This window comes from Nicotiana sylvestris, chromosome 7 (assembly GCF_000393655.2).
Source record: "Nicotiana sylvestris chromosome 7, ASM39365v2, whole genome shotgun sequence".
Lineage (NCBI taxonomy): Eukaryota > Viridiplantae > Streptophyta > Magnoliopsida > Solanales > Solanaceae > Nicotiana > Nicotiana sylvestris.
Window position 1 is genome coordinate 50,487,447 of NC_091063.1, and position 23,701 is coordinate 50,511,147.

General features: G+C 36.4%; 1 protein-coding gene across 2 annotated transcripts; it reads left to right on the forward strand.

Moving 5' to 3' along the window:
* The first annotated feature begins 2,408 nt into the window (after nucleotides 1-2,408).
* LOC104236817 (callose synthase 7-like) lies at nucleotides 2,409-23,657 on the forward strand. Of its 2 annotated transcripts, none has more exons than XM_009790863.2 (42): nucleotides 2,409-3,001; nucleotides 4,538-4,638; nucleotides 5,202-5,314; nucleotides 5,403-5,490; nucleotides 5,582-5,692; nucleotides 5,816-5,938; nucleotides 7,184-7,282; nucleotides 7,424-7,515; nucleotides 7,914-8,037; nucleotides 8,587-8,721; nucleotides 8,799-8,875; nucleotides 8,952-9,039; nucleotides 10,414-10,536; nucleotides 11,607-11,724; nucleotides 11,882-12,213; nucleotides 12,287-12,339; nucleotides 12,551-12,611; nucleotides 13,386-13,467; nucleotides 13,547-13,596; nucleotides 13,671-13,757; nucleotides 13,867-13,971; nucleotides 14,085-14,179; nucleotides 14,289-14,370; nucleotides 14,454-14,617; nucleotides 14,762-14,885; nucleotides 15,026-15,129; nucleotides 15,253-15,346; nucleotides 15,453-15,604; nucleotides 17,430-17,539; nucleotides 17,634-17,753; nucleotides 17,858-17,926; nucleotides 18,025-18,214; nucleotides 18,288-18,399; nucleotides 18,558-18,677; nucleotides 18,749-18,864; nucleotides 18,943-19,026; nucleotides 19,325-19,437; nucleotides 19,508-19,737; nucleotides 20,957-21,754; nucleotides 21,847-21,897; nucleotides 22,446-22,631; nucleotides 23,223-23,657. In XM_009790863.2, exons 1-42 carry the CDS (start codon nucleotides 2,785-2,787, stop codon nucleotides 23,454-23,456), a joined length of 5,727 nt encoding a protein of 1,908 aa, XP_009789165.1. In that variant the 5' UTR covers nucleotides 2,409-2,784; the 3' UTR covers nucleotides 23,457-23,657. The 2 variants fall into 2 exon arrangements, with proteins under 2 accessions (XP_009789165.1, XP_070006827.1); XM_070150726.1 differs by lacking the exon at nucleotides 2,409-3,001 and adding an exon at nucleotides 3,068-4,334.
* The last annotated feature ends 44 nt before the right edge of the window (nucleotides 23,658-23,701 follow it).

Below are 23,701 nucleotides of genomic sequence, written 5' to 3' on the forward strand. Positions count from 1 at the left end.
TCATCATTTTCAATTCGTCGCTAAATGTCTTCGTTTAATTAAGTTTTAAATGATATGGTTATAATTAAATATGGTACTAGATGTTTTGAATAGAAATTTTATGTAATTTGACTCATAAGGAGGAATAACCCAACACGTAAAGTACAAATAATTAAAAAGTTTGATGTGTGTCTAAGTGGTTAAACTCATAAATAAGATTGCAGCGAATTCAACTTTACAATAACAAACAAAAGTCACAAACTCTTATTTTTTTTTGGTTTATTTTGGGAAAATAAAAATAGAAGAGAGGATGCATGCATGATGGATTTGGGCACTTCAACTCAAATATCAAATGAAATTGTTTTATTGATTGTAAAAGTGATTTCCTCATCTATTAGTATTATGCTTTTATTTTAAAATACTATTTACGGTCTAGGTGTCAATCAAGAAAAAAATGCAACTGCATTATACCTTGGGTCGAACTTTATGTATACGCAATCAATATTTTTTGTGTGCGTGTATACACTCACACTATAAGTCTGGACTAATTAATTGTCACAACGAATAAAGAGGTAAACGCATCATGATACTCACATTTCACAAATTTAAAATTCTTAGCTTGTATTCCCCAACAGTAAAATTTTTCAGTGGCGCTCAATTTTGCGTCACCCATTAAATTTGTACCCATTTTAAGAAAAAGTTTTACTAAAACTTAATTTTTGGATAATTTTAGACACATACACTTTTCTTTTCTTCTTTATTGGCGTTTTCTTTTTCTTAGTTTTTTTCCTCTTCTTCTTCTTAGTTATAAAATGGGTTTGTTAAATTTATTGCTGTTTTGACAATTTGATGATTGAAATTTCTTTGATATTTGAAAGTTTTGTTTCAAACTTGAGCTCATTTGGATAGATTTAGGCATTGAATTATATATTAAATTGTTGAAATTCGAAGAACAAGTTTATGTTTCAGAACTTAAGATTCAAAATGTGAAGTTGCATTCAATAGGTTGTACTATTTAAAATGTGAATTTCTAAAGTTGCATTTAAAAGATAAAAGAACTTCAAATTTAATTATGAAGTAGCCTTCAATAGATTGAAATACTTCAAACTTTGCAAAATTTTATACAATTTTCGTATAACTTCAATGGTAGGCCCAAAAGTGGGTATACATAAAAATGCCTCTACTCAAGTAGCTGCAACTGATTAGGGGTGGGCATCGGTTGGTTCGATTCGGTTATGAATATTATCGATTTTGCCTAATCATAACCCGATAACCAAACCGATAAGATATTGGTTATCGGTTATCGATCATTATCGGTTTACCCAATAAGATAAAACAATTAAAACAGTTTCGCAATGTATAAAACAATTTCGGTATAAACTGTTTTGCTAAAACAACTTTATAAGATTTGCAATGTATGCAACAGTTTCGGTAAAATCAGTATTCTTAAGATCTTCTTTGTTCAAACGACTAACAGTAACTCTTTATACATTTATATCTATTTTTTTACTCTAGTTCAGAATTATGTATATAGATTAAAAAGTTTATTAGTTATGAAATACAAATTTTATAACAACTGACACAAGATAACTTTGTAACAGCTCAACAATTAAAGCACACGGCAAATCTCACTTCAACTTTCAAACAAACTAAGAAAAATCCAGAACCAGAATGCTTTGAAACAAACTAAGAAAAAGATGAAGATGAAGCAACTAAAAACTTACACGAAGAATCAAGATGAAGCTGAAGAATGCGGCTGAGAAATGCGACTGAAGAGTGAAGCGAAGATGCGACTGAAGAATCTGATGGATCTGAGAAATGAAGTGAAGATGCGACTGAAGAGTGAAAGAAAGAAGTTGAGAAATGCGACTGACGCCGGCCTGAGTCTTGACGGGCTGACTGGTGAGGGCGTGAGGCGGAGAAACTGAGAAAGAATAGGGGAATTAAAGAGTGAACTATGAATTATGAAATCCTAGTATGTATATACTTAAGGGTAAACTAGTAAATTAGTTAATCCTTATTGGGTTATCGGTTTTACCCAATAACAGAATTGCCAAACCGAGCCCGAACCGATAACCCCAATAATTTTTTTAACCCGTTACCGAATTGTTAACCCAATAACCCAAAACCGATAACCCAATAAATAATTAACGGTTCAGGTGATGTGTAACAACAACAACAATAACAACAACTCAGTATAATCCCACAAGCGGGGTCTGGGAGGGTAATATGTACGCAAATATTACCCCTACCCCGAAGGATAGAGAGACTATTTTCAGGAAACCATCGGCTCAAAAAAGCAAGAGGAAACGATATATTAGTAACATGAAAATGCATAATAAAGCGCGGAAATGATTAACGTACGGAACTCCGTTCAACTTTCCTCTTTTATCCTCAGCGGCGCGGCTCGGGGTCCTATCTCTTGCTTTCTTTTCTTTTTTTTGGTCGTCTGTATCAAAGTGCTTGGTCGAAGCAAAGCAAAGTGCGCCCTCTTCTCTCCCCTTTCTTTAACAATATCTCTCTCATCAATCACACCATTAAAGCTATAAAGCAAATCCAAAAACCCGCATACAAACAAGATTTCCAACAAAAAGAAAGAAAAAGAAGTTTGAAATCTTTCTACTACTCTATCACAGTCACATTCTTTTCTTGCTCATAGAGAAATCAAAAGCTAAAGCCCCCCTCCCTCCCTATTTGCCCCCACTTTCCATCCAAAGTATCTCCATAACACTAAGTAATATATACACAAATTATGTCTTTCTTTACTACTACTCTGGCGAAAGAACCAGAGAATTTGGGAAAATTATGGCGAGTACGAGTGGAACGAAGGTGGAAGGGGGCCCACCGCCTAGAACGGCATCTAGACGGGTTTCCAAGGCCCCCACTATGGTAGACCCTGCCGCCGGTGAAGATCAAAATTCATTGGATAGTGAACTTGTGCCTTCCTCCTTAGCCTCCATTGCTCCTATTCTTCGTGTTGCTAATGAAGTCGAAAAAGAAAATCCTAGAGTTGCTTATCTCTGTAAGCAAATTTGATAGATTTTTAATTTTTTTTTCTTCTCTGATGTCTGACTGCTTTAATTTGATAATTTAGTTCTACTGATTGGAATTTTTGTACCTTATGATTAACATGGAAATTCACTTAAGGATTTAGCTTACATTTGGAGTCAATAGGTATAATAAACTAAAATAAAATTCTCGTAGGGTGTGTTTAATTTCAAGTCCGTAGTTCTTATTTTAAAGTTTAAATTTGAGATAAAGATTTCTTTTTTCTAATGCTGGTGGTGTCCAGCCTAGCTTGCACTCCCCTTTATATTCCACTGGCACCTGCTACTTCCCACCAGCACAAGTATCGAGTGACTTGCCCACCAAAGCGTAGGCAAATGAGAAGAAGTCACCTAATGTTTAATTTAAAATAAAGATTCAAGCCCTTAGTTTTTGTAGTTATATGACCAACAACAGGTTACTTTGGATCTTTATAGCGGTCAAGTTAAATATAAACATAGAAAATCTTTCAAGTTATATCTGAAATCAACTAGTGCATATGGGACCTCATAAAATTTATAGGATGAGTAATTGGTAATTCGAGGCACACTTATTACAAAGAACATCCATGCGGTTCCTTTATCTATTTAGTTATAAAGGCGTGTGGTAGGCATGGCAAGGATTTTTGGCAACTTCACATGATGTGGAATTCTGAAAATGTACATCAGTGTTTTGACTTGTGGGCTGATCAGGTTTGGTTCTAATAGTTAGAATGCTAAATTTATTGAATTGCAGTCATATTGAAGCTACTTTAACTTAGTTTGACTAACAATGCATAAAGCTGCCGAGAGCATTTCTACTTTTATGCCTTGGAAGGAGCTGAAGAAAACTCCAGCTGGTGTTTTCCCCAAGTAAAAAATCATTATGAGGCACCCAAAAGTTGTGGCTTATGAGGGAGGGAAACACAGCAAAACAATCTCGCATTGTGGCCTTGACAAAATCTCTAGCGGGCTTCTCTTGTAGTCTGTATGAAGATCACCTCAAAGTTGCTCAATAATGCGAGATACATTAGGATTCACAAGATGATGTTTATGTATTACTTGAGAGACTCTAATTAAATCGGTGTACTGTCCATGCCTCCTATGCTTAACAACCAGAGCACCTACTGTTTATGTTGGAGACTTTTGGTGGGGGGCGTGAATGCTTTTTTTGGTTTCATTTAACTGAGATTGGATGCGCAAAAATCATATGTGGACCGTTAGTACTGGAGATACTAGGTTATGTTTTGAAACAATGCAGTGTCATGATTAGTCATATAGCAGGAGCTGAGGGTCTTTTGGAAACTGCCACTCTACCTCCACACGGTAGAGGTAAGGTCTGCGTACACTTTACTCTCCCCAGACCTCATAATGTGGGAATACACCGGGTATTATGTTGTTGTTGTTGTTATGTTGAGGAGAGGTCAATGTTATATTATGCTCTCTTATCTTTACTTGGTGCTAGTAATTGTCTTCACTGATATTCGATTTACGCTTTCTCATCAATTCCTCCTTTTTATATATTTTTAAATTAGGTCGCTTCCATGCTTTCGAAAAGGCTCATAGGATGGATCCAACATCAAGTGGGCGTGGCGTTCGTCAATTCAAGACATACCTGTTACATAGACTTGAAAGGGTAGGGGCATCATATGCAAGTTAAAGCTTTGTGGTTTCATCATAAAAAGCTCCCTTCTTAAGTGTAGTCTCCCGCATGTTGTTTGGTATAGCCATATGGACGGAACGACCTTCCGCAAGTTGACATGGAGGAGTGACTTAAGCAGATGGGTTTTACAATAGGCTCCCCCTGAAACCTATTCATGGCATTATTTCACATTTAGCCAGTATCTGCACAATTCAACTGATATCCCATTATGGTGGGATATGGCCTCAATGTGTTCCAAAATAACAAGTTCTTTCCTTTTAGTGGTGTTCATTGTCTGGAGTGCATACTACTTCAACCTCGGGGTTAAAGCCTGTTCCTGCCATTTTCTTGTTTACGTGTTGAAACTGTGTGGTTGTGACAAATATTTTGCATTTGACATGTTTGTTTGACAGTACCCGTATTTGTTATTTCCGTAAATAAGTAGTTCATTTTCATCTTTTAATTTGTTCATGTTCTATATCTTTAGTGTTAAAAGCTTTGAAATCCTCTCAATGATTAGCAGGACGCAAAATTTGTACTGTTTTTGTTGATTGTAGGAAGAAGAAGAAACTCAACCTCAACTTGCAAGAAATGATCCTAGAGAAATTCAAAAATTCTACCAGAATTTCTATGAGAAAAATATCAGAGATGGCCATCAAACAAAGAAACCGTGAGACTTCAACCTAAATTTCATGACCTTTTTGGAATTCTTAGCCGCTGTTCATTTAATTACGGATTGACCTTGGTTGCTTTATTAGAGAAGAGATGGCTAAGATCTATCAAATTGCAAGTGTGCTATATGATGTGCTGAGGACAGTGGTACCCTCTTCAAAAGTGGATGATGAGGTTTGATCTGTGTTCGTATGTAGTCCTTTGACTTTTCCAGTACTTATCCCTCTTATGAAAACTTGAAGCTCTAGTGTCTTTTTCTTCACAGACACATAGATATGCCAAAGATGTCGAAGAGAAAAGAGAATACTATGAGCACTACAACATTCTTCCTATTTATGCTGTTGGGGTCAAACCGGCAATAATGGAACTTCCTGAGGTTTTATGGAAGTTTGCTTTAATCTCAGTTTCATTTGCTGGCATGCTCCTTTTGTGTGATTAAAGAGTACTTCTGTATCATTATTATTATAGAAAGGTTGATGTAATTGTCTTTCTTGATCAGATTAAGGCTGCTCTTCGAGCTATAAGAAATATGAATAATCTTCCTGTTCTCAGAATGCCTGATGACAAGGATAAGTCAGTCAATGATATACTCGAATGGCTTGCTTCAGCCTTTGGCTTCCAGGTAAAATATAGTACTGACCATGACTCTCTAGGCAGGCGTTCAAAAACTAATTGTCTCAACGTGCTTAAGTGGCCATTAGCTGTTGCATTTCTTTGTATTGCAAAAATTTCATTCACACCAAAAAAATCTCAAGTTCTGAACGGTGACAATCTCTCGTACAAAAGGTGACACTGGATGAATAGTTAATGTTCATTTCAGCTCTTCGCCAGTGTAAATTTTCATTTTGAAGCTATATTGTTTTAGACAGCAGAGTCAGGTTAATGAGATGTTGGTGTCACCATTTCGGGAGTTGAAGGTTAAAGTTGAGTTTGGATCTGAAAGTTCATTCCATACTGTTTCAACTCATTCCACCTAGAAAATCATGTATCTGAAATCTGTTTCATTGAAACATGTTTGTGTTTTAACCACCACCTCCTTTCTGAAACCCACTACTTCCCGACATTTTTATAACTACGACTTATGAGTAGCACTTGTTTGGAACCCAATTCCCACAGAATGCTACTGAAGATATCTTCAGTTAATATGCATGGCTGCCTGGATCTTCCCTTGGCTGTCTGATGATAACAGTGCATTCAAGCCAGGATAAATTCTTCGTTCTATCGTTCAACAAATTATATGAAGCATGTGTGGTGTCCAGTTGGAAATGAGCAGAATTTACTAGTGAAGAAAAAATCTCAAACATGTAAAGCTTATCTGACCTCATTTAGTTAGTTGTTTTCTGAAGTGTTTACCGAATACATAAAAAAAAACACTCCAGAAAACAACTAACTAAATGAGTGTTTACCAAATACATTACCTTATCAAAAAAAAAAAGTGTTTACCAAATACATGTGAAACCAAAATGCTTACATGAATTCATGAGTTTCTGTTTGAACTTCAGAGGTACTTTAAACTCTTCCTCGATGAAATCCTACATTTTGCAAGTCTCTCTTGTTGAAATCGAACCACCTGCTAGTCTGTGATTTCTTTTAATTTCTATTGCATCGCACTTGGGGGTGCTGTGAGATATGTTATGGCATACCTTAGTATATCAGGAATATGTATACCACCTTACAGGAAGCTACCTCCTTGAGTTCGCCTTGGTTCTGTTAATTGCATTCGATACTCTTTGTGATGCCTTAGAACAAAGATGTGGCATTTAGCAGTTTTCAATTGCTTCTAGTACTATTTCCTTCAACATGCTGATAGTTGAGATTTCCTAACTTCATCTGACTGTATCTTGCTGCTGATTTATGTGGAATCAAGAAAGCAAATGTGGCAAATCAAAGGGAGCACTTAATATTGCTACTCGCAAACATGGATATAAGAAACAAGAGTGTGGAGGAAGATGCAAATTATAATCAGGTAACTGTGTATCTGCTCATTTAATAATTATGCCAGTTTGATTAAATATGCATATAGGTCTCTACTTATTTTGTCTGCTTAGCAGACAACCTTTTTGGCACTTTTCTCTTGAAAGTTGAGTCCAAGAGAACATTTTTGCAGTTGGACGTGTATACAGTTCAGCAGCTGAAGGATAAGATATTCAAAAACTATGAATCATGGGGCAAATATTTGCACTGTCCTTCAAACCTCAGGTGAGCCGAGTAGCGATTATGAAATTACAAGCACAACCTCCTAGAATACGATGAATTGATTTGCTTCTTTTTCATTTTTCCAAAAAAAAATATGTATACATTATTCCTTTCATCCTAAAGTGAATGAATCAGCTCAGCGTACAGATTCCAAACCTGCTCATTGCTGCCGTAAATATGAAGCTCAGTTCTTTACTCCTTACGTTAAATTTACATACTTAAAAATTGTATTAAACGTACTATAAGTCACAATTTTTATAATTAAAACATATTTAGAAGATGTTTGAAAAGTCATACTCGAAGTAAAAAATATATTTGATTCTCAGGTAGTAGTATTGTATTATAGAAATGGGACAGGAAGCGATTTTTCTCTTGCTTGGCCTTAACGTCTTGTGTTTCAGGTTTCCTCAGGGTTGTGACAAGCTACAGTTGGAGCTTCTTTATATTGGCCTATATCTTCTTATATGGGGGGAAGCTTCAAATATACGATTTATGCCAGAATGCCTTTGCTATATCTTCCATAATGTAGGTTTGCTTTCTTATCAGATGAGATAATGCTTCTCTATTATTATATTGGATTGCTTGGATATCTATCTATATCTTCAGTACATAGAATCTGCTGGTCAGTTTACATCAATCACTGCTTGTGTTGTCTCTTGTGGACCATTTCATGTGCACTATTCTCACACACTGAAGAACTGACATGATACTAATACGGTAATACCAAGATAAATACGTCTTAAGGGACACTTAGTTTTTTTTTTTTGGAAGGGTGAAGTGGACGTAGAGGAACAGTGTGACAACATGTAAAATGTTACCGTGTGACCTCTTCATGGAATGTGACCAGTTTTGCGATGCTTGATTGATGCGATCATTTCTCCATAGTGAACTGTCCAGTCGTGTTATACGCATTGCACACATGTAATGCAAGAGTTCTATACACATTGCACACAAGTATTTCAGATGGATTGTAGAGATTGTTCTCCATGTTCTTTTTCAGAAATAGCGCTACATTATTTGTATAAGAAGTAACCCTCGATTGGTGTGTGTGCTTTTTGTACTTCTAAAAATCAGATGGCACATGAGATGCATGGAATACTATTTGGAAATGTACTTCCTGTCAGTGGAGGTGCATATCAACCAGTGTCCCATGGCGAGGAGTCTTTCCTGCGGGATGTTGTAACCCCTATTTATGAAGTCATTCGTAAGGTAACTCCTATATTTGTGCTATTTGCTTCAGAGTATTGTTGTTTATCACCTTATATGAATTATTTTTGCTGAAAAAGGAAGCTAGGAGAAACCAGAGTGGGACAGCAAGCCATTCAGCATGGAGAAATTATGATGATCTGAATGAATACTTTTGGTAATCAATTGTATAACACGTTATAATTTTGTTTTTGCTGGCTAAGGAAGAAGAGACTTATACTCTTCCTTTGCAGGTCCGATAAATGTTTTAAGCTAGGTTGGCCAATGGACAAAAAAGCTGATTTCTTCGTGCACTCAGAAAAAATAATTAAAGCAAATGTGGTATGTGTCTCTTATCAGATATATTACCATGTCTGTAGAGATAGTGTAAGAGATATTATTTAGTAGTTTTGACGACCTTGGGTAGCTATATTTAAGTCCTATTAACTTCCCGAGGTTCCTGTATACTAATGGAAGCACGAAACTCTCCATGGCATCAAATTTATTCACTAGATTATTCCATTGTATTGAATTATGCTTCCTTAAATAAGGTTATGATATTGGTTTGCAAGATCCCATCATAAAATGTTGTCTCTAGATCAACTCTTGCTGCCTTACCTCAACAGAAAAATTAATTATACTTCAAGAATGTTATATTCGTTTGTACTTATATATATTTAAAAATGAAAGAATATATCTGGTTAAATAGAAGAGCGCAAGTTACTTTGGCAAGATCTTGGCTGCCACTTACTGCCAATTGGTTTTCTATTGGGTGATTTGATTCTTTAACATGATGTTGCATCCTGAGCCTGAACCAGAATTCAACCCATTCACATGAGATATTTAGACTCACGCATTGCATGTAAATAGGAAGTGAAGTTCTTTGAATAAGAAATTTGTTTACGCAAGTAAGTTTGAGTAGGTTTTTTGTGATAAAAAATTGGACCTTGGTCCTAAATCAACCCCAAAAGCTAGCTCAACAGGGGAGGATTTCCCTAGACCATATAAAGAGACCAAATCACCCTTAACCCACCAATGTGGGAACTCAACAATTTGCATCACTTTTGAATCGCATTAAGAATAAAAATAGTCATCAAACCTTTAGCATGTGAACCACTGTATACTGTACATTCTTTTTGAGTTCTTTGCCCGAGTAAGTTTGAGCACTAAGAGTGCTTAGCTTGAGTTAGTTCCAACTTCCACATAGCAGGTGTAAAACTAAGAGAATTTTGTTGCTCTTTAAATGCGATTAAAAATATAAGGCGCTCCACTTGTTGAGGATTGTTTTGTTTTGGATATTCATTCTCTTATAAACCATGCTTAGCTTTGAAGTGTTCACTCATAACTTCCATGTTAAACTTATTAGACAAACTTTGTTTTTTGGAGCTGCGGAAAAGGAGAATGAACTTTTTCTACTGTACCAATACGCCAAAAGATAAAAACTGGAAAATAAAATATTAAAAGAACACATGATCCTTGACTCCGGGAGAAAAGAAGGTACGTAATTGTTCTTCTCTGAAAGTCTGGCAGGTCGGTATCTTGACTTCCGAAGTGAATATTCTAACATTCCTTGGCAAGTTAACTAAGACGTTCAGAATACCTGAAATTGTTAAACTTGTAGAATTTGGCTTTACTTTGTCCTCACATTTTCTTTGTTTTAGACACAGTATTCTCTCATGTTTCTCTATAATTGGACTAACATAGCTTGATTATCAGGGACATAATAATGGTGCTACTGGAGGGAGGAAGCCTAAGACAAATTTTGTTGAAATTCGAACTTTTTGGCACCTTTATAGGAGTTTTGACCGGATGTGGATATTTTTTATATTGGCACTTCAGGTATGCTATGTTTTATTTGAAAATCTGCACGCTCTTCTTTCCTTGTCTTCGTAGTATAAACTGTGTGGGAACATATTTACAAGGGATGGGAGAAAACAGATATAGTAAGGCCACACAACCATTATAAGTTAGTACAAGCACTCTTTGGAAATGGAACTACTCAGCAGGTCTGAGTGCTACACATTCCCCAGTAAATGTTAAGGGATCTGGTGCTTCAAGATAGTTCTAGTATTTTATTGGATATAATCCGTTATTCTTCTGCAGTACTTAGAAAACCAAGCGTACTAAGAATTTAAATCTCAATATAGATGCCACTGAAATGTATAGTTATTCAAATATCCACCCTTGGCTATTTTGCGGTTGAAGAGCAGTGTTATCAAAGGCAAAAAGTGCAAAAAAGAGGCTAAAGTCTGTTGGGAAGGGCAAAACACAACTAAAGCGCGGTCATTAACGAAAAAGGCATCGATCGACTGAGCCCTGGATTCTGAACTAGTGGGGATTGTTTGGATGAATCATCTGAGTTCATTCCGCTTTATTCAGACTCTTAGAAATTTATCATATGCGGCCTCCTCCTTTAAGTCTGTCACTGCTTAGCAAAGCTCACATAGGCGAATGTTATAGCTTTCTTTAAATCTTTTTGATGTATTTTAGATGATTAGAGTCGAAATTTATTGGTGTAACTATTGCTGAATTCTTGGGGTTTGTTTTTCTGGGTTGGCATTGAATTTAACGGATACTGGACTGAAGAGTTCAGATTCGTTAACTTGACACATGGTATGCCATATATTTACCTTGCATGTCCACAGTAAGTCCTCCAATTGACAGTTACCTGATCACTTAGAGTGTTATGAGTTCTTGTTCTGGTGTTGTTAAGAATAAGAATATTTTTATTGAAGATATTGAGGTGGTTAATAAATATTAAGGGCCAAACATGCGTTGCCATTATTTTGAGTTGGGTGCTTGGGTTTTTACAATATAAAAAATTATACTTGCAAATATATTGAAGTTCCGTTGTAGCTCATGTCATCTTTATAAAATATTTGTAATGATCTCATTTCACTCCCTCTCAGGCAATGGTTATCATTGCGTGGAATCAGTCAGGATCTTTGTCCGTGATTTTTGACGCGGATGTTTTCAAAAGCGTCTTGAGCATTTTCATAACTGCTGCTATTCTTAATGCGTTGAGAGGTACTTGCATTACCTTATTTAATTTCCTTTCTTTATCGCCCACCGGGAACTCTTTTATTGAAAGTGTAAGGAGTGCATCTAGATTTTACCACTTTTGATAGTGACTGTATTTCATTTGGAAGCTGAGCGTTGGTCCATCGATATGTGCTTTCTGCAGCTACTTTGGACATAATTCTTAGTTTGAGAGCTTGGAGGAGCTTAAAGTTTACCCAGATTCTTCGCTACCTTCTGAAATTTACATTTGCCGCATTCTGGGTTGTTGTCATGCCTGTTGCTTATTCAAAGTCTGTTCAGGATCCAGGGGGAGTTTTGAGAATCTTGAGTAATTTGGGAGGTTATATTCAAAATGAGTCACTGTATTACTACTGTGTTGCTATTTACTTGATACCAGAGATATTGGCTGTCTTTCTATTTTTCTTCCCTTTCTTGCGGAAATCCATGGAGCGTTCAAATTGGCGAATCATCACCCTCCTTATGTGGTGGGCTCAGGTCAGCATATTTATGCTTTGGTACTTTTATGGACAGTTCTGTCACATTTGTCTAATAGCTATAGTGTTTCCAGCCTAAGCTTTATGTTGGAAGAGGCATGCACGAAGACATGTTCTCCCTTTTAAAGTAAGAACTCATTTGTCTTATATCTTTACACATATAAACAAGTCTTGTTGGATAGCATTTCTATTCTTCTGTTCCTTTCGTATTCGTTTTTCGTATTCTGTGTGTGGATGTGGGGCAAGGTTAATGGGTTGTAGTGATTAGTGAATACTCGTAATCATGTTTGGTGCAGCGAACTGATCTAACATTTCATTCCTTCATTTTATTTGCTCAGGTACACTCTCTTCTGGATCATGCTCATCATTAGCAAGCTCGCATTCAGCTACTATGTTGAGGTAATGTTTTTCCTTAAGCTCTATTATTCCTTTTCTCCTTGTAAATCCATTTTAGCATGTCTGAGGAGTGGTTATCTTTATGACTACCTTATTCCACATGTGAGAAAAAATAAATTTAAAAAAATATGTAAACGAAAACTTGTATAACTGTCGTGGGTTCCTACATAACATGCAATCCACGTGATTCTGACGTAACTGCTATGTCATCAAAAGGTTGTCTTAATGATACTGTCGACATGGATTGCCACATCATTAGACTGTTGTGAATAGACTTGTCCACGTTGCATTCTACCTCCGCATAACCGTCATGTTATGTTCTTTCAACGTGGCTTTTCTGAAAGGACTTCCACACATTATTCAACTCTATCTGCGACACCTTTTGTCCCTTTAGGAGTATTGGTTATTTGGTTCTAGCTGTTCAAACTAAGATGTTCTTAGAAACTATGGTGCATGGTTGGCTTGCACTACAAGGTTAGGGATCAGTTTTTTTGATGTTGCACTTTAATGTCAATTCTGAATTATTTTTTAGACCAATTTCTATCTCAATAGACTAATATGTACTGCTTCAGAAGCATTACTTAAGACTAACGGTGTTATTTGCAACTTCAATTGACAAAAGCATCCACTCCGTTTCCTTCTTCAAGAAGAAGAAAATGAATGAAAGTCAAGCTGAAACTTCAATTTTCCTCAGATCTCTCTGTCCTTTCAGTACGTGATGGTTCTTAATTGGATTGTTCTTGTTTCCTCCGTGTCTCTTTTTGCCTTTCCCTACAGATATTGCCATTAGTGCAGCCTACCAAGACAATTATGGATATAAGAGTCACAAGCTTTGACTGGCATGAGTTCTTTCCACATAGTAAGTCTTTGTCCGAAATCTTTGACCTTGCTTTGTTGCCAAAATGTGCTTAATCATTTCGAATTTGAATATTATTCAGTGCCACATAACATTGGAGTAGTGATTGTCATATGGGCGCCAATTCTTCTGGTAAGTTATGGAAGAAAAACCACTTGAGAATGACAATCTGATGTTGAGTTCTAAGAGATGTGGATTGCCTGTAGGTCTATTTCATGGACACACAAATTTGGTATGCTATATTCTCTACAATTGTTGGAGGGATCTATGGTGCATTCAGCCACCTCGGCGAGGTTGGTTAATTCTATTGAAGCGATGAATTATTTCTTGGACTGAATTATTCTGGTTCCTCTTGAAAAAAATTGTCACACTGTTACCTATTTCTACTTTTTTGTTTTTCAGATAAGGACTCTAGGGATGTTACGATCACGGTTTGAGTCAATTCCTTCAGCTTTTAGTGAACGTCTTGTGCCATCGTCAAAAGCTGAAAGAAAACATAGACATCAGGTAGCACTTACTTATATATGCAAATTGATGCTCCCACATTCTTGCATCATCACAAATCCTTTGTCCTTCTTTAACTATTTTTAGTTCTGCTGAACTTTGTGTTACTGTGGTAGGATGATTCTTTGGAAAGGAAGAACATTGCGAAGTTCTCTCAGATGTGGAATGAGTTCATACTTTCCTTGCGGATGGAGGATCTCATCAACCATAAGTGGGGACTATGCCTGAAGTTCATTATGCTCCGAACTTAGTGAATAGATTTTGGTAGTTATGCACTTTAAAATTAAGTTGGTGATTCCTTTGTTGCTGTGAACTTCCAGGGAAAGAGATCTGCTTCTTGTACCCTATTCATCAAGTGAAGTCTCTGTTATTCAGTGGCCTCCTTTCTTGCTCGCTAGTAAGGTGATACTTGATTCCTGTTGTTTATTTTAAGATCATTGCGAAATTCCTTTTTTGGCTCAGTTTTTTCACCTGATTCTTATTAGATTCCGATAGCACTGGATATGGCAAAAGATTTCAGGGGAAAAGAAGATGCTGACCTGTTCCGGAAGATTAAAAGTGATGATTTTATGCGCTCTGCAGTGATTGAATGCTATGAGACACTCAGATATTTGCTGGTCGGCATTCTGGAAAACAAAGATGACAAGATGTAAGGCATTTTCAAGTACTATTTTCTTGTTTATTTTTCGGACTATCTAATGCTGAAGGTTCAGGTCCATACTTGTCATACAGTTTTCCCGTAATTTGTCGCGAAGAAGCCATATGACCACTTGGAATTTGGTCTCTTTTATAGGGTTGTGGAGCAGATACGCAAAGAAGTAGATGACAGCATAAAAGAAAGAAGGTTCTTAAGGAAATTTCGGATGAGTGGGTTGCCCTTACTGAATGATAAATTGGAGAGATTCTTGAATCTGCTGGTTAGTGCAATACATGTATTTGTACAAACACAACTAACTAGTTCTAACTGCTTCCTTCTGTATTTTTCTGCTTTTTGAAGAAATTTTGGACGTTGAGTTGTCTGCTAGTACGTTCTGTGTGTTTAATATGGTACTTACAGGTGACTGATTATGAAGATGAAGAGGCGAAAAGATCCCCTATGATTAACCTTATCCAAGATATCATGGAAATTATCATTCAAGATGTTATGGTTGATGGCCATGAGTAAGTTCTTGACAGAAAGTAGTTTTCTCAGAGGACACGAGATTTAGGCAATCAAGTCTGCATTGTAACGAGCATCTTCAATTTTGATGTACAATTTGTATTTTCTTTTCTTTTTTCCCTTAGAATTCTGGAGAGAGCTCACCAGGTTGACAGAAAGGAGCAGATATTTGAAAGGATAAATATCTATCTTACTCATAACAGATCTTGGAGGGAAAAGGTATTTTGAAATCTGAGCTTTGTTTCTTTGTTAATTCTTTAAATCACGCTCTTATATCTTACTAATGCTTTTTATCTGGCTCTTCTGTACCACATTTGTTCTATAGGTTATCAGGCTTAATTTATTGTTGACTGTGAAAGAATCTGCAATTAATGTGCCAACGAATTTGGATGCTCGTCGTCGAATGACCTTTTTCGCAAACTCCCTTTTTATGAAAATGCCAGATGCTCCAAAAGTTCGTAATATGCTTTCTTTCAGGTTAGTTCTGAGCTAGAATTAAAGGACCTTTATTGCTTTGCTGGTGAATTTTATGAAGCATTCCCCAGATGTTGTTCTTTATGCAGCATTGCTGAAGCTATATAGGAGTGGCAATGGCGCGGGGCGGGTTGAGCTTAACCCCCCCCCCTCCAAAACATAGTATTTTTCAGTTTTTAAACCTCCCCGCCCCAGATAAACCCGCCCCGCTTAAGTTTTCTTTTCTTTCTCACTTTGTTATTTATCAAATTCAAATTTTAACATCTCGGTTGGATTTTTCTGTTTTAAGTTTTAAAAAAATGAAGTATCTATGAAGTTAATATTTATCATTCCTAAAAACTTCTTGTCCAACTCCTTTAGACTTATCAAGTAAATTCTTTAAGATAACATTTAATTTACAAGAATATAATAATTTTTACATATTGCAGAGAAAATTATAATTTGAAACAACCAATTAAAACCAATAAAGACGCCAACAATTAAACTGAAAACTAAGAAAACAAACTAATAGAAAAATAGGACAACATATTCCAGTCCTGTACATGATTGATTCCTTAGAGTTAATAAACCAAAGCAATTTTCTCTCGTATTCGTTGTGTAGACTGGGAGTACAGATTTCATTAAGGGTGATTATGATCAAGAGATTATGTGACAATATTATATTATACAAACTGTAAGGAACTAGAGATAAAATCAGTTTAATGGTGATAATATATGGCTGGCTTCATTAGATACGAAAAACCAGCGGGCTCCTGAATACCAAAAAAGATTGAAATCTTTGACCCGCCGCGCTTAACATTTTTTATTTTCCAACTCACGTCCACATCAGAGTTCCCCCGCCCCGCCCCGCATAAGCTTCAAACCCGCCCCGCCCCGCGCCATTGCCATTGCCATTGCCATCCCTAAAGCTATATATCAGGAACTAAAGTTATGTTGGTCTGCCACACTGCTAAAGTGGTAGTTTGACAAATGAATCTTGTAGTGACAAAGCAAACCTTTATAGAATTTGTTACTGATGGGCTGAATGCTGATTCAGCATCTTCCAACTTACAGTTTTAAGTGAACAGTAAATTAGAAGATGCTTGTCCACTATTATGCTCCATATACAGCTTGAATGGATCTTTAATTGTAGAGGAAAGTGCTCACTCTTTCATTTTTCAACTCACTGTTCCAATTAAAAATGAAACTAAGAGTAAACTGTTTGTACAGATGATATTTTGAGTTTGTAGTACTTAAAACCATAGTTTGAAGTCTGAGTAGTTAGTTGAAATTGTGATATCAAGTATGGCATGATATAGAGTACTGTATGATTATAATACATTGAACATTGGACAGAGAAATTATTTCTATAATGATAAAATGCGAGTTCCTTACGAATGACTAAAAAGAAGAGCAGATCAAGTTTTGGGGATAAAGGGAGTACACTCCCTTATTAATAGGTTTAGAAAAGCAGTTATCAGCAGATGCTTGTCCTCTGTTATGGACACACAGACACCGTACAGATATTTGACAGCTGTGGTACGAGGATTTTGAGGGGAAAAAACGACAATAGAAAAGAAATTTTTGTAGAAAATATGGGGACTCACTTTCATATATTAAATGAATGACAACAGGCACTTGAGAAACTTCTTCTTTCGTTTGTTCACTTGATTGGTTCTGAAAACACCAATTCTCTACTTACCATGCTTGTTACTTTTAAATTCTTCCTCTAAATATCTTATATTGCTTGATATTCATGTTTTATACTATTTTCTCATGTTGCAACGACGTGTCTGCTTGGTGTGCTGCAAATGCAGAACTGATTTTAATATTTTTGTTTAATGTCCAGTGTCTTAACTCCTTACTATAATGAAGATGTTCTCTATTCTGATGAGGAACTTAACAAGGAAAATGAGGATGGTATTACCACTCTGTTTTACCTTCAGAAGATATATCCAGGTGAGTGTGTAATCTGTGGCTTGTTAATTGCTGTATCGCATTGCAACACAGATAAAGCACTAAATTTAGTTGTTTTTATTTGGCCATGAAATAGATCAATGGAAAAATTTTGAGGACCGCATCAATGATCCTAAGATGGGATGCTTAAATAAAGACAGGAATGAATTGATTCGTTACTGGGTATCTTACAGAGGACAGACACTTGCAAGGACAGGTGAAATAGCAATAACATATTTGATATTTCATGCAACTTCTGACAGTATATTTTGTTTTCACTCAACTATGCTCTCTTCTTCTATTGTGCTCGTGAAATTCCAGTGAGAGGAATGATGTACTACAGGGAGGCTCTTGAGCTTCAGTACTTTCTAGATTTTGCAGAGGACAAAGGTGCTACTTGAATCTTTTTGTTTCATTGTGTACTGATACATACGTGAGACTGTGAGTTGGATGTGGTTGGTGCTAACTATCTACTCTTTACTTTGCAGCAATTTTTGGAGGTTATCGAATCATTGATATGAATCAAACAGATTACAGAGCACTGAAGGAGCGTGCACAGGCATTGGCAGATCTGAAGTTCACCTATGTTGTGTCTTGTCAAATCTATGGTGCTCAGAAGAAATCCAGTGAACAGCGAGACCGTAGTTGTTATGTCAATATTCTGAATCTCATGTTGACGTAAGTTGGAATATCTGAGTACTCCACTAGTTGGAAATAGGGGGTATTGTTAATTCTATTCTCAACCTTTCAGGTATCCATCTTTGCGTGTTGCTTACATAGATGAGCGTGATGAAACTGTTAATGGGAAGTCCGAGAAAGTTTACTACTCCGTACTGGTGAAAGGAGGTGATAAATTGGATGAGGTATGAGTGTGTCTGCGAAGGAAAACAAAGAATTTTTTTTAACAAATGCTTTTTTCTCAATGATTTGTTATTTGCGCAAAAGTTTTCCTTACTGAAGTAAGATCTTTCTGTCTTCATATAACTGGAATAAGCAGTGTTTTCTTGTGCTACCATTCTAGGAAATATACCGTATCAAGCTTCCTGGTCCTCCTAAAATTGGGGAAGGGAAACCTGAAAATCAAAATCATGCCATCATTTTTACTCGTGGAGAGGCATTACAAACCATAGATATGAATCAAGTAAGTTTCAATTTTTTCTGCTTCTTCATTATAATATAATGTACAAGGAGTCTTACTCCTTTTACTTCTAGGATAATTATTTTGAAGAAGCTTTCAAGATGAGGAATGTATTGGAGGAATTCTTGAAGCCTCATAGGCAGCGAAAACCGACAATACTAGGTTTAAGGGAGCATATTTTTACCGGAAGGTTTGCAATATTTGATGTTACAAGTCCTTGATTGCTCACATTGTTATAGAAGTGCTTACTGTGTCCTTTGTGTTGTAGTGTCTCTTCGCTTGCTTGGTTCATGTCCAATCAGGAGACCAGTTTTGTAACCATTGGACAAAGAGTTTTGGCAAACCCATTAAGGTGAGTCTTCTTACTGACCTTCAAATGAAGTAGGTTCTCCACTGATACAGAGTAGGTTACCAGAAGCTGCTAATGTTCGTTACATATAGATCATTAATTAGAAGCTTTATTTGATGCTTCTTCCTGTGGCCTCTTGCCTTTCCAACTGTCTGCGAGCATACCTTTTATTCCAATTGTGGTGAAATGGTTACTACATTATTTTAATTGCAATTAACTCGTGCTACTTTATTGTTATGATTTTCTCTCTTTTCAAAGATTGACTCATAACTTTTGTTTTTACTCTTTTTAAATTTCACAGGGTAAGATTTCATTATGGTCATCCTGATATTTTTGACAGAATCTTTCATGTAACAAGGGGTGGTGTTAGTAAAGCTTCTAAAACAATTAACCTAAGTGAAGATATTTTTTCAGGTGAGATAGTATTCTTTAACGGTGACAGTGCTACGGCATTTTTGGGTACTTAACTGGGGTGCATCTTCAGGTTATAATTCAACTTTACGAGGAGGATTCGTAACACATCATGAATACATCCAAGTGGGGAAGGGTCGTGATGTGGGGATGAATCAGATCTCTCAATTTGAGGCAAAGGTGGCAAATGGAAACGGAGAACAGACACTGAGCCGTGATGTCTATAGGCTTGGGCGTCGATTTGACTTCTACAGGATGTTGTCATTCTACTTCACCACAGTTGGTTTCTACTTCAGTAGCATGGTATGCAAACTGCTCTTAGTTCTATGCATACACTTCATTACATGAAATCTTTTGACTATCTGACTGATGGAATCAGGCAGGGTTTCTGGCTAGCTGTTGTGGTAAAAAACTAAGTCAACAACAATATTTTGCACGAGTAAACAATGCTAGCTGATATAGCATAACTGATGCATGACATTATCTATATAGCTGAAATATTACCAAAGAAAAGTAATGAGAAATAAAATTTTTGGAACGCACATATGAAAGAAGTTGATGAATAAAAAACAAAATGTAACAGAAAAGCGCATACTTATAGATTCGTGCAGCGTCTCTTTATTTTTTTTTGGAGGCTTGATAAAGCGCTGATGATTATGTAGTGAACTTTGCTTAAACATTTAAGAGGCCAATTTTTAAAGCACATTATTTCAACTTCAATCTGTTTATCTTGATAGAGATGAATGTTTAGAACTGCTTCAAGCAGTTTGTGTGTTTGTGCTATCCAAACAGCCCCAGAGAGTGGTTCCCCATTTCAGACATATCATCCTCTCTCTCTCTCTCTCTCTCTCTTTTGTTAATACCCTATCTTCCGGCATTCCTAAAACAGAAGGGGGAAAATCAGAAATTAGGACCCATGAAACTATGTACTGGGGCTCATGATTTAGTACAGACATGAAGCCTCATGCTCCTTGCACATTTTGTTTCTGAACGTTTTGTATCTGTTCATGAGTATGCAATAAACAAATTTAGGACACAATTCTGAGTAACAAATTATTTAACCATCAGATCATAGTTCTAGTATTTGGAATACAAAATAGGATAAAGAAAATAAGTCCTGGGCTTGTCCCTGCATTTATTGCTTGTGACTTGCAGCTCTACTACTGTACTATATGAAAGATTAATTTTGATTAAAAAGCTAACCTAATTCCTTCAGCTGTATAGAAAATCATAAACTTGGTTAAATGGTGAAAACTGGACTTCATGTGTCAAGTATTTCATTCATGTGAATGAATTGAGCTCTCTATGCAGACTATGTTGTACTTACTCCTACTGCTGGTTTCCTTGCCTTTAGTTATCTTCAAGGAAGTCCAGATACTTTTATTTTCTCTTGTTTCTAAACTAGTAGTAGTTATCCAGTCCTCGAAAAAAATTGAGCTTCTGTCTCCTTCAGTTTCAAGCTTGTTGTTGCCATTTATTTCTGCTGCAACCGGAGTTTTATTCTGGAGTCTAAATTTTCCAGGTTACTGTGCTTACTGTCTATGTCTTTCTCTATGGACGCTTATATATGGTCTTGAGTGGGTTGGAAAAGCGAATTTTGGAGGATCCTACAGTTCGTCAATCCAAAGCTCTTGAAGAGGCTATGGCTACGTCGTCTGTATTTCAGCTGGGATTATTGCTTGTACTCCCTATGGTAATGGAAATTGGGTTGGAGAGAGGATTTCGCACAGCCCTGGGTGATTTTATAATTATGCAGCTGCAGCTTGCTTCTGTATTTTTTACATTCCAACTCGGAACAAAAGCACATTATTACGGTAGAACAATCTTGCATGGAGGTTCTAAATATCGAGCTACTGGTCGTGGCTTTGTTGTTTTTCATGCAAAGTACGCAGATAACTACAGGATGTATTCTCGCAGTCACTTTGTCAAGGGGCTTGAGCTGTTTATGCTGTTAATTGTCTATGAAGTTTATGGGGAATCATATCGCGATTCACAGTTGTATTGGTTTGTTACTATTTCAATGTGGTTCTTGGTAGCTTCCTGGTTGTTTGCTCCTTTTGTCTTCAATCCATCTGGTTTCGACTGGCAAAAGACGGTAGATGATTGGACAGATTGGAAGAGGTGGATGGGAAATCGTGGAGGTATTGGGATATCGCCGGATAAAAGTTGGGAATCTTGGTGGAATGGAGAGCAGGAACATCTAAAACACACAAATTTTAGGGGTAGAGTGATTGACATAATCCTTTCCTTCCGCTTTTTTATTTACCAATATGGAATTGTCTATCATCTTGATATAGCTCATGGCAGCAGAAGTTTACTGGTAAGAGCTTTACTTGTCATTCTTTCCTTTTAACTTTTGTTTCTCCTTTTTGGAGAAGAGTCTTATGGTTTCCATTAAATCATCTCATACAGGTGTATGGACTTTCTTGGTTTGTTATGCTAACCGCTCTTCTCGTCTTAAAGGTATTTACCTCTTAACGTGCTTGACACATTACAACTTAACTAAACTAATATATAGGAAGTGGCCGAAGGAATCACATTTACCATAGTCTTACTGTTAATGGGAGTGAAATGCTGTTTCAACAGATTGCAAAGTTTTATCTTTCCTTTTTTTTTTTGATGAAGTAATAGAGCTTTCATTAAAAGGCATCAAGTAGATGCAGACAAAAATTACAATAGAGTAAAATGGTGACTGCTCAGATACAAAAATTATATATGTAACTAAGGAGCAGACACCTTCCAAAAGTTGTTCCCAGCTAGATACAGGGTCTTGGTTAAGCCAGATTGCAAAGTTATATCTTTCCTAGTTATGTCTATTTACAGAATATCTAGTTTTTTTTCAATTGCAAAATATCTGCTTCATCGACAGTATCTATCAGAGTAATTCATATTCCACCTTTCTATATGCTTGAACTCGATGTGCGAAATATTATGAAAACAACTATGCATATGCTTATGTTGGCCTAAATGTGTTTCTCTGATGCTGCTTCTTGTTATCTTGCTTGCTATAGATGGTATCAATGGGCAGACGAAGATTTGGGACTGATTTTCAGCTCATGTTCAGAATTCTGAAAGCACTTCTATTCCTTGGTTTTGTATCTGTCATGACCGTGTTATTTGTTGTTTGTGGCCTCACCATAACTGATCTATTTGCTGCCATTCTTGCCTTTGTACCGACAGGCTGGGGCATTCTTCTTGTAAGTTCATTTCTTTTGCATATCATTTGGATCATCATTACTGTTCTATTTACTTGCTAATATGGTACGTTCTCGGGCTGTGGTGAAATAGCAAAATTTAAATTTACAATCTCCAGGGCGGATGGAGTGTTATGCCGCCGGGTTCATCTGATGCGGTCAATAACAAAATTGTAGTAAAATTGTAACAAATAGTAGGTCTGAACCCTTAACCTTAAAAATACAATGAGTTCAATACTAAAAATCTTAAAGGTTGAACCCTAGAGCTTAAATCCTGGATCCCCTTCTAACAATCCCCCATCTTATATTCTTTCAATTTGGTTTACTTTGAAATGTAAGTCGACTTTAACTCATCTACTATCCAATGTCCCTCTTAATATTGTTTTCCAATTCATGGAATCTCTTTCTCCAATAAGCTACTAGAATGAAGTGAAAATTCTATTGTCAAGTCATACAGCTAATGGACTAGCATGTTTTAAAGCTGTCACCAGAAGAAGCTGAAATTAACATTTTTCAAAGATAGTAAATTTTTTGTAAGAGCATCTGACTGTGATATATTCCTTTGTGACTTAATCTCTTTCTTCATGTTCAAAGATTGGTCAGGCATGCAGACCATGTTTTAAGGGGCTCGGAGTTTGGGATTCAGTAATGGAATTGGCAAGGGCATACGAATGCATTATGGGACTGTTCATATTCGCGCCAATTGTTGTTTTGTCTTGGTTCCCATTTGTATCAGAGTTCCAGACACGGTTGCTCTTCAACCAGGCTTTCAGTAGAGGTCTCCAGATTTCAATGATCCTTGCAGGGAAGAAAGCATCAAATTCTTGAAGTTTTTCTGGCTATTGTTTAGCACAGTTTACAGTAAATCTTTTTTAACTAGGCATTAATACTGAATGCACAAAGAAATCTTTTATTCTATCATATGTTTCAATTAGGGTGTAAAAACATTTTGTAGCAAAGTGGAAGTCTTGAAAATATTACATACTCGTGTAGAAGATACATTACAATTGACTGTTTTTCTGTTGGTCATGCTCTGTGTGTATACTTGGACACGAATCTTTAGGCTTTTACTT

Excerpts from the sequence above, each read along its gene's own strand:
- LOC104236817 (XM_009790863.2), top strand. The coding sequence starts at position 2,785 with ATGGCGAGTACGAGTGGAACGAAGGTGGAAGGGGGCCCACCGCCTAGA. Across the intron at positions 11,725-11,881 it reads TATTCTTAATGCGTTGAGAG|CTACTTTGGACATAATTCTT; the intron begins GTACTTGCATTA and ends TGCTTTCTGCAG. Across the intron at positions 18,865-18,942 it reads GAGCATATTTTTACCGGAAG|TGTCTCTTCGCTTGCTTGGT; the intron begins GTTTGCAATATT and ends TTTGTGTTGTAG.